Genomic DNA, 11,343 nt, shown 5'->3' on the forward strand with positions numbered 1-11,343 from the left:
CAAGCTTTCTTTTTAATGATTGATAGTTTTTGTTTAGTGATTGTAATGATGTGCGATACCTGAACAAAGTTTAAGAGAGTTTCTGAATTTCTCATCTCATTTTTTGAGGCAGTTTTAGAGGTAATTTAAGATAGATCGGAAGTTATGATATTCTGCTTACACATTTTTTTGAACTGTTGAATTCTGACTTAGAAATTTAAATAGTGATTCTCAATTTTCAATCTGATCATTCGAATCAAAACTGAATTTCGGTTTCCTTTTATTAATTTTCTCGGTTTTGGGTCTAAATTTCCGGTTTTCCCGGTGCGATTTTCAATTTTTTCCCGGTTTTTCCGGTGCGATTTTCAATTTTCGGGGTTTTCTTCGTTGTTTGTTTCCCTCATCACTTCCTTGATTCGGTTGCTTTCGATCTATCGAGGACATATTGTCCCTGTCGTTGTTCCTGGAATAGGGCTTAAACCGCTGTTGCTGTAATCGATTGACTTTGTTCTGCAGTTGACCCTGTTGCGATGTTACCATTCCATGTAAACTTGAAACGAATTGATTAAACATAGTCTGCCTATATCTTTCGGATCGACTCTCCTGATTCTGGTCGGGATTAAACGTATTTTGGTGTTGTCGTGGAACTCTACTGTTGATATTTGACATTGTGCTCTGGTTGTGCACCTTTGTTCCACTTTTGCATTTCTTGCGCAATGTTAGAGAACGGTGAAAAAGTTTCGTCCCTTCGTAGATATTAATGGCATATTCAACCGAACTTCTGTGGACGAATGTAATGAACGCGTAAGACCGTTGGCGGTTGTTGTTTTGACTATCCCGGGGAATTGCAATCATTTCTACTGGACCGGCCTGAGGAAAAAGTACATTAACTAGGTGTTTGTAAATATTCTATGTATAACACCTGGAGGATATGTTTAACCTTTCTCCTCACGACTTTTTACTCTTCAAAACAATTGGCAACGATTAAGAAAATCTCCTTTTAACGTTTTGCACGAAAGATTGTCATGAACAATCTTTAAAAACAAACTTTAATTTGTAGAATGTTAAATACCTGTACGAATAGTTCCAGTAGAATTTCTTCCGTAACTTGTTCGGAAATATTCCCGCACCAGAGTATCCGTTCATCTTCCTCACTCATAACGATGATGACTATAGTGCCGAGTCGTATTCGAAAATTGGCCTAGTCACTAGACCGTTCCATCCGGTTTACTGTGATGTTTTCAAAACGCAAATATTTGTACCCATCTTCTTATATATAAAAATGGAGACGTTTTCTTTGTAACACCATCACGTACAAAGTGGGAATGAAGTGTAATTTGGTATCCGAGTATTTTTCGGGTTAAAATGGTTTGTATAATAGTTTCGAGAATCTTACTTTTTATAAAAGGGAGGCTCCCGTACAAAATCAACATAAAATGGGCACAACTCGAAATTTTTTTTTGTCGATTTTCATGAAATCTAAGGTCTTTGATATCTCTCTAAAATTTACAATACAAACAAAAAATATCCAAGATTGAAAAGTTTTCAGAAGACTTCAGGTAATAAAAAAAGCTCGGATAAATAATGAAAGTTTCATAATTCAGTTTTAGTATTCAGAATTTCAATTTCAAACCTATTATAGAAACAAAACTTCAAACTGACGTGTCTCATCCAAATGACCGGTCCATTATCAATGTCCATCATAGGCGTCCATAATGAGGGACCATTATCTGCTCATCAAATTAGTGGAGCACCTAAAAAATACACCTACAAGGAAAAGGGGAAAGAAGCCAAAACTGTCACTTACCGAAACTGATAACGTGGAATTTGGCAGCGCAAAATCGTTGCAGCAGTGATTGACACTAACAATGCTAATCGACCAAAGAAAAAATCGTCGCAAACTAGTCTAGCCGGGTAGCATCATCAAAGGTGATAATCTGGTCAAGCGTGACGTGGACCAAAGTGTTGAATTTATTTGTATTGGAACTTCTATGTTTAGTCCTGTGGATTAAGGTTTTACGGAAAAGATGTTTTTGGTTCTAATTGAAAAAGTTTTCCGTTCCGGTCAATTGACAATGATCACTGCATCGTAACGAAAGCCAACAAATATTACTCCTATTCCACGTTGTATTTCCAAAATAACTCTTTCTCGCGTTTCTCCGCGTGTCCACTTTGATCGCCTTCTTTGAGCTCTTTCTTCGCGATGTGTACACGTAGCAGCGAAGATCCCCGGAAAACCGGAATTAGATTTCACTTTGCACAAGCACGATAATTTCGGCTGGAATTGGTTTTCAAAAGATGCAAAGTTCAGAGACGGCTAATCCACTTGTGTATCCCACACCAGCATCATCGCAATCATCATGATCATCCATCAAGTGGTTTCATTGGAGCGATAATTGAATTGAAAGCATTTTTCAGATTGATGTTGTAAAACAAAAAAAAAAGCTGCTTATACCACATCATCACAAAACAGAATCAAATACAATCTCTTCTTCTGGGGCCACCCTTTTGGCTCCCGCTCTAGCCCACAAACCCCCACACACACGCACACAAACAAACGAGGCCCACCTCACCTCAGATTACCAACCCACCAGTGACCACCACTTCCTCAAATTCCCCCGCAACAAACCCAACAACGGTGAGAACAAGAAACCTAAACCCGAACGAGACTTGATGAAAGAGGTTCTTTACCTGTATGCACCTGTATTAACTTCCACCCACTCGGTTCGTTACCAATGCACTACTGTGATTGGTCAGGAGACACAAGGAACGCGAGCTACGGATATTTTGTCCTATTTTCCAATTTCCCGTCCATAATCACATCACATCAACTGGAAGGCTAGAAAATGTCATCTACTTCGGAACACACTCCACGGAACAGGTAACCGGGGGGAAAGGTTCCCTCACGAACAACGAGAACTGAAATCCAATTGGAACACTGCCGCGGACAAACCCGTGCGGGAACGATGACGACGGGAAGAAAGAACCGACTTCGGAACGCGAATTCAAACACCGCAGTACACCAGTTTACCTTCTGCACGCTTTCACGTCCGCTGTTTATGTGACGAGGAGGTTCAAATCAAACCGAGTCAAATGGCCCCCTTTTGCTTCGGTATCACTCTTCCGCACAGTTCCAGTCAGCGGTGGACCAACACAAATACAAACATTGCTCGCGATGTTTTGGAAAGAGGTGGCTGGCAGTTCTGGAGAGATTAAACGTCACTTCAACAAACTGACAGCACCCAACTGAGCAGCAAACAGTGCTGCGGAAGCTGAAGAATTGAGGTTAATAACTTGAAATTTCTTTTTCAAATTCAAAATAATAATGCAGATTCAAACCTTAACAGAGGCGAATCCTCCCAGCAAGCACTTACATTTGAAATTTTGACTGATAAAGTTTTCTGAACTCAGATTTTGAATGAAATGATCAAAATTAGAATGAAGAATCAAAATCCAGATAGAGATTTATTTATTTATTTTATTTGATCAGTAATCAGCACAACACAACATGAAGCATGGATCGGATATGTTTAGGTTTTTATTACTCAGAAATCCGAATTAGGCTGAAGACAAAAAAAATAACAATACAGAATACAGATTATTTAGTCTCAAATAAAAACAAAACTGAGTTCAGAAAAAAAACTCTAATTAGGAATCGTGCATAGTAAAAACATTTCTAAAATTCATTAAAAAATAATAATATTTAAAATTTGGTTTCAAAATTCAAATATACGAAGTTCTTAGTAAAAATAAGTCGGACTCAGAATTATGATTTTAAATTGTAATTCAAAATTCAAAATTGAATTATCTAAGCTTCATTATTAAAACTTAGAATTCAGTCTAAGAAAATTGTTACAGAACTTGCAATGGATTTTTTTAAATTTGTCATTATCAATTGAAACAAAAAAAAATCTTATTCATTTAAATCTTTCAAAAGTAAGGAATATTTAAAAATTGGCAGCCTAGACTATCATGCTGGCAGTGTGTAGAGATCGAGGGGCTTTATAAAATTACCATAAATAATCAAGAATTGATAACTGGTACTTTACATAAATTCAGGCGTTACTTTTTTTTTCTAGAATAACGTAGCTCAATGCACTTAAAGTGAGTCTTTTCAGTTCGAAATTTTCATATTTCATTCAATACACGTTTAACATAAAGTTCAAACATCAAACACAAAATTCAATCTTTGAGGTGCGTCTTTGAAAGTTTTGAAGGCATAAACTGGATTAATGAATTTCTTCCCCTCAAACACCGAATAATTGTGATTTTTGGGATTTTTTTTTGAGAAAAAACGAGATACCTAATTTTTTAATCAGAAATTCTCTGGTTTTCTAATTTATGAGTTTCATAAGACTTACGTTTTAGTTTCACCGATTTACGACGGAAAAAGTAGAAGATAACTATTTTAAAGTATCAATTAGGTTGATCCAAAATATTCATGATCATGCAATTATTTAGATAGCCTATTAATAGGCGGATAACCCTGTATATATCATGTGACATTAATCGTTGATTAAATTGCAATTTAAGTTCACTTTGTGATTCTTAAAACCTACTTGCGTTTTCATTTGCTTAAGAAGCCCTTTACAAAATTCAATATGTGAGGGAAAGTGGAGTATCATGGGGCGCTTCTTTTTTAACTTCATAAATTCTTTATTATATAAAAAGAAAAAAATGTTATCATTTTCTACATTTCTAACGTTTGATTTAAAAATAAAATTTATTTTTAATAAGTTAAATTCCTCGAACTGACTGTTTAAAAAAAAAGGTTTTTTTTTTATTTGTGGGGACTAGTGGGCCACCAACTCCAAAATGACCAAATGACATGCAACGTTTATGAGTTGACCCAAAACTGTTATTTCGCATAATTCAATTAGTTTAGTTCAAACAATTTCAGGAGAGAAAATCAAAAAGAGAGTTGCGCATGATCGAATTGTTTCAAAAACCTGACTCACGAACGTTTTTTGAAAAAATCCTAATAAGGTACTCCGGAGTAAGTGCAGACGGGGGATAAGTGTAGACGATAACTTTTAAACCAATACGTGTCAATACTGTTCACAATTTTTCTAAAACTTTTATTGCAGAATGTTAAGTTTACTTGTAATTTACCGTCAAACGGGGCATCATGCAACATTTATATAACACCACACTGAATCAATTTTTAATTTAATGTTTTGTAATAATGTTATCTTTTAATGATTACATAATGATGATGATATATTTTCTCGCATGTTGAGCTAGTTTTTTAATGTTTTTTTTATTTTCATTTTAAATTTGAAAAATCTAGCAATAAATGTACAAATTTTAACGTAAAAAACTATACCCACTATGACGGACTGGCTTGATAATATTTCCTACAAACTTTTAACTGGTTCCCTAATGCTATACCAATACTGTTGGTGTAAAAAATATTTTTCGAACAATCACTCAATTTTTAATAAATATTTTTATAATTCAGTAAGGTGTCTGGGGTAGAATGCAACAAAATGCAAATCAAACAAACACCTTGTAAATGTCGTTTCCATGTGCTGGAATATGAATGTTTTGCATCACGCGTTTGTAAACATTCAAATTTCATTCATCCAAACATTTATTTTTATGATTTCAGCTTGTAAAATTTTTCGTAGTTTTATTTTACCCCTAAATGTATGCAGAATCATTATTTTCAGAAAAAAAATGTGAAAATTAGTTTTTACAGACCAAAATATTACTGCAATTGGTGTTTTCATGCGTAACGGTCTTTAAAGCAACGCAAATATATTAAAAACTATAAATTTTCATACGTGTTCATAAGAATTTTCAATAAAAACAAAGTTTGTTGCAAGTTACCTCATTTTCTAAGGAGGGTGAAAATCGCATGTTTTTAGAAAATTAAAAATAACTACAGAAACCAATAACTTTTCTAACTACTCCAATATGATGTCATATCATCCTTAAAACTTTTGATGCATAAGGGGTAGGACTAACTGTGAACATAAGTTTTTTAGAAGCCATTGAAGTTGAAAATTGTCGCATGTTGCCCCAGTTGGCGGTATCCAATAATTGTAAAAGTGATACGATTTCGACAATAACAGATGTATACAGTAACTTTTTGTTAATTTTCTATTTATAACTATGATGTCGAGATGCTGTGCAATTTTTTCAATTGCAAATTTCTTAAAAACTAGCTGACTTTTCACGACATACTCTACATTGAAACAATCTTTAAACTCGAAATAACAAGTTAAGAAGGGAAACGGCGGCTAAAAATGAAGAAAAAAGAGATTATTTACAAAATACCAAAAAATATTGATTCTAAACCCTACCTGAAGTAACTTTAAACAGACTTGATGTTAACACATTTTTTCAATATTCTTTCCGTCATCCAATACAATTTAACTGCATTTAGCATTCGGATAATAGAAAGTTGGTAAAAGTATTTGATGATCTGGGATAAGTGAATACTTTTTATTTGATTAGGTCGTATGAGCCACTGGACATGTTTTGAGAAAATCGATGTTAAAATTCTGCATAACATTTTCAATTCTCAATTTATGAATGCTGGTCCAGTTCATCTGGAAATTTCTAAGTCGACGTAAAAATGGACGCAGAACATGCTGGCGTAAGAAATCGACGTTAATTAAGTTTTAATCAATGAAGATGTATTTACGAACTAATGCATTTTTTGTTTGGCGCATACGTCTTTTAGTCCATCGGAAAGTTTGATTCGAAAAACAGATTCGATTGCCTGAAATCTTCAATGGTACTTGGTTTCTGAAGATTTTAAAGGCATGTTCTACACATTTTTTATTGTTAAAACCATTGAGATAAAAACATGGCCAGATTAAGGGGGGGGGGGGGCAAAAGGGGCAATTGCCCCAGGCCCCCCCTCAGGGGAGCCCCCCGAGGGAAAAAAAGTTCTACACGGAAAAAAATTGAGTGGTCATCCCAAAGACGCTGTCATGATAATTTTACCATTTCAGCGCAGTAGTATTTTCAACCACGAAAAGTTTAACATCGATTTTGTGAAAGTGCGCATGAAACAATATTGAATTTACTATGTACCTGGTAATTTTCGATAACTCTCAATGTTTGTTGTCGAAAATACTATGGTCATGATAATTTCATCATAATTTCTATCACAACTACCGTCCGCATAGTAATTTTGACATTGTGGCACCAATTCATATCAACAAAATACTACGCACATCGTACTTTTGAGAACAAAACATTGTAGTGTTATAATTAAGTATTTGTGATTATTAAGTAATGAGCGTGCAGTAATTGTATTAATTCGAGCCAAAATTAACTGTTTAGAATTAAGAGTGTAACCTGTCAAACGAAAACACATGTGCACGTGAACAAAGAAAAAACAAAACAACATTGCACAGCAAAACAATTCACCGTTTCTGTTGGTGTGGCGTAAGTCGTTGCATACCGAAGCCGTAACCTTTAAAGGACCGGGTAGGTCCGCATCGGCGGAAGGTGAGCGAAAACAATTTGGTTAAAAGCAGATCGGATAAACATCCATTATCTTAACACCCAGGCAACGGTTTGCTGAACATCACGCTACAACATCCAGCCCCGAAGATGAACACGTCAAGCCAAACAGAGCCGAAAGATGCAGACGGTGCTGGTAGAACCGGTTTATCATTGCAAACGGCTCCAACAGGGTGAGTGATAAAATAGGAAAGGAAACCTTTGAGAATAGAAGAAACAATGTTTGTTTTCTACAGGGCCGTTGTTGCATTCTTTTGGCCAAGCCGGAAGCAGACAGCGGAGGTGCTCCGGGCAGTGGTGCGTGCCCGAGGAGCAGTGCAACCAGGCAGGGTTGCCAGAAATTCTGTGATATTCAGCTGTGATATTCCTGTGCTGAACCAACTGTGATATGGATGTTGTTCGTCTTGTTTGTCAATTTGTACACTAATGTAGGAAATACGGGCCCGTAAGTAGGATAAAATAATGTAAGCTAGCCTAGGTTTTGAATATGTCCTATTAGTGAAATTTTATGTAAGTAAATTGTGATAATGCTACAAGTTTTGGGTTTTGAGTGTTTGTGTTTTGGGTTATAGTTAGCCGTGCAGCACACACTGAAAGTCAGTGGTGCTCAACTTGTTTCAACATATTTGACTCAAAAACATAAGTGCGTATGATAATTTTACTATGGTAAACATTCTTGTTGTTTACACTAATTCAGGATCATTAATCATCAAACCCGTTTGTAAAAAAAACTAATGTTGAGCTGCTTTATAGTTACATAACTTTGAAAATCATTCCAGAGCATCGGGAGAACACACTAACATTGACCGACGTGTGTCAGAAGTGTGAATTTTCATGTTTCAAATAATGTCATAATGCATGCATGCAAATAAACAAACAAACATACATAGTAATTTTACTATTTAAATCAAGCTCCTCGCTCCTCCTAATCTTTATCATAACACATATATAGTTTCATCATGAAACATATTAATTTCACTAGGGACGAAGTAAAAGAATGCATCATTTCATTGACAATTTTACTAAAACGCAGTCGAATTTACTATGCGCAGCCAAATTGAGCACATGGTAAAATAGCTATGCGTAAGGTATTATAAACAACAAAACATATTTGACTCAAAAATATAGTCGCCTGTTGTTCGTTTAAACCACGGATTTAGTATTTTTACTATGCTTTTTTTTGTGTGTAACATTGCTTTAATCATACACTCAGCCGAAAAGGAAACTTTAAATTCACCTGGATTTTCACGTAGGCACTCATTACGTGAATTTTTCTATGATTTACGTGAATCACTTAAAAGCTAATACAAATTCATTTGATCCGTACGTGAAAATCACATAGCCCTTTGTTGTCAAAACTAAGATACATTTGATTTACGTGAAAATCCAGTGATCCGCCAAGTACAAAGGGGTTTTTTGCATTCTATGTGATATGCACGTAACTCAGAAAAGAATATTCACGTAGCATCTATGTGGATGAAAACAGTTTTCAATATGTCGCCGGATCCAACAGTTGGTGCTGGAGCTGGAAGATAGACAAATTCTGGGGCATGCAAACGCTGATTTTTCGTAAGTCCATAGAAATTATTTCATTGTGTCTTTGTTGTTTTAATCTTTTACTATTTATACAGGATTCGGAATCGGGGTAGCTAGGACGGCCAGCAACGCGGCTCATCCTCAAAATGTCATTTCATCGACGATGTTTTAGTGATTATGTGAAGTGTAAATGTGTAGTTAAAGTGTTAAAGTAGAAATAAGAAGTATGTGCTTCGTGTTATAAAATTAATTCGACATAATAAAACTCCCTGCAAAATTAAAACATTTTTTTTATTTAAAAGGCGAAATAAAACACCCGCTACGTTCATATCAATATGAAATCTACGTGAATTTCATGTAACAGAACGAATTATTTCTACGTACGCTTCAAGTGGAACTCACATGAAAATAACGTGAATTCTGCTCGCTACGCGGGCTCTGTTTGCTACCTGAAATTCACGTAGATTCCACATGATTTTCAGGGTGGCAAAAATCCATGTACATTTTCACGTAGCGGTCATGTGAATAGTTTTTTCGGTGTACTATGTACTTCAATTTCTACAAATCTATGAAAAGAAATCAAAACTAGAAAATCGGAATGAAAACTTGAAATATAACAACCAAAGGGGACCTCGTGAAATAATGTCTAGAATAGTTTTTCTCTTACATAAGTTAAGGGGGCCCCCTAGAGTAAGCAGTGAAGGAGTTCTCCCGCATTTTGCAGGCTGAGAATATCAAAGTCTTGGTAATGATTTTCAAAATTTTCTACCCTAAATCTGGACAAAAATAATGTAAACCGATTTCTAAAAAATATATGAGGAAAAAAAATAGCTAAACTTTCTTTTTTTTTTAATCGAAACGTGTCATTCAGAATATTCTGTACAGAACAGGTGAAATTAAGAAAAACATCTCCTCATTTTTATTACATACAAACGTCTTTCACAATAATAATGTTTATTATTACGTTAACTTTCCAAGTAATGGTTACTGCACTAAAATATCAGCTAATTTAGCCAAAACTGACTCACAGTGCTAAGAGATAACAGAGATACTTTAAAATAAAAATTTGAGAATTTTACCCGGGCAGTATCCGGGTTCATACCGGGTATTTTAATAACTTTTCACTTTTCAAAGATTATTATTGAAATTTTCGTCGATTTAAAAATTCTAAACCCCTTTCCCTCTCTGTTTTTGAAAATAAAATCTTTAAAAAAAACTGTAGTGGCTTAAATTAGACCAATCGACAGTACAAAGTTTTTTATTGAATTTCCAACCCAATATCTGTCTTAGACTTGAAATTCGTATTGAAACATTTTCAACTGATTGAACTAAAATTTTATTATGTACTGAAGAAAATATTCTGATTTCAGCATATCATCATAATCATTTTCAAATTGAGGCCCTCAGAATTAGAGGGGTGCCAGTCTAAAATCATCAATTTTGAGTTAAGTATACCTAACGATTCTTTATGTTTTAATGTACATCTGGTGTAAAACTCGATTTTTTTATAATTTTTTCTGTACATTTTCGATTGAAATAAAACTGCTCAAATTCGAAAAATATATGAAAAATCGAGCACCTTCACAACTTTAAAGAGCGCTTTCTCGAAACTATCATAAAGGCACGCGCATCCCTTTGATCCCAAGCGCCTCAATAATCATTTATACGATCTCATGATTGGGTTGCTAATATCATTGAGTGATTCTCTTAACATGAATATTTTTATGTTTTAAATTATATTTTTGTCCAGATTCAATATACTGAGATTTTCAAGTCTTGTGTTGTTTCTTCAGTTAAAGAAGTTCAGTTTAATGGTTTCTCTGAAGTTTGGGAATTTAAGATCTTTGATTAGAAACTAAACTCACTTGGATTCCTTATTTATTTGATTTTTTCATTGATTTGAAATTATGATTTAGATTTGAGACACTGAATGGTGTTTCTAAATATAATCTGATTTTAAGTTTTGAATTCTTAAACTCTTATGTATGTATCTTTATGGAATTTAAATTTTATTATTGTATTTATTTTTTTGAATTTTGTATTCTATGTTTCAAACCTTCTTGATACTTCCCAATTGTCATTGGGTAGATATTTCTCAATGAAACACAAATCAGACGATCAATGATTAAATGAAAATCATTTAAAATACGGTCATGTTTTTTATTTTTAATCATAGAATTTCAGTTGGTGTATTAAACATATCAGGTTAAATGAAGCGTTTTTCGCTCAAATCGAAGCTTTTATTTTTGAGAAATTTCTAAACTCTTCCGCGCGTTGGCACGTGATTAACCAACAGTTTTTTTAGAAGGTTACCAGAAACTATCTTCTACGCAGACAACATATACT

General features: G+C 34.4%; 1 protein-coding gene across 1 annotated transcript; it reads right to left on the reverse strand.

The window, feature by feature from the left end:
- Positions 1–386: 386 nt before the first annotated feature.
- On the reverse strand, positions 387–834 carry LOC129759243 (RNA-binding protein 7-like; the record flags this gene model as incomplete). Its single annotated transcript, XM_055756646.1, has 1 exon — positions 387–834. A coding segment is annotated over exon 1 (448 nt), but the record flags the coding sequence as incomplete, so codon positions are not given.
- Between the last annotated feature and the right edge of the window lie 10,509 nt (positions 835–11,343).

Source organism: Uranotaenia lowii, unplaced genomic scaffold (genome assembly GCF_029784155.1).
Source record: "Uranotaenia lowii strain MFRU-FL unplaced genomic scaffold, ASM2978415v1 HiC_scaffold_13, whole genome shotgun sequence".
Taxonomy (NCBI): Eukaryota; Metazoa; Arthropoda; class Insecta; order Diptera; family Culicidae; genus Uranotaenia; species Uranotaenia lowii.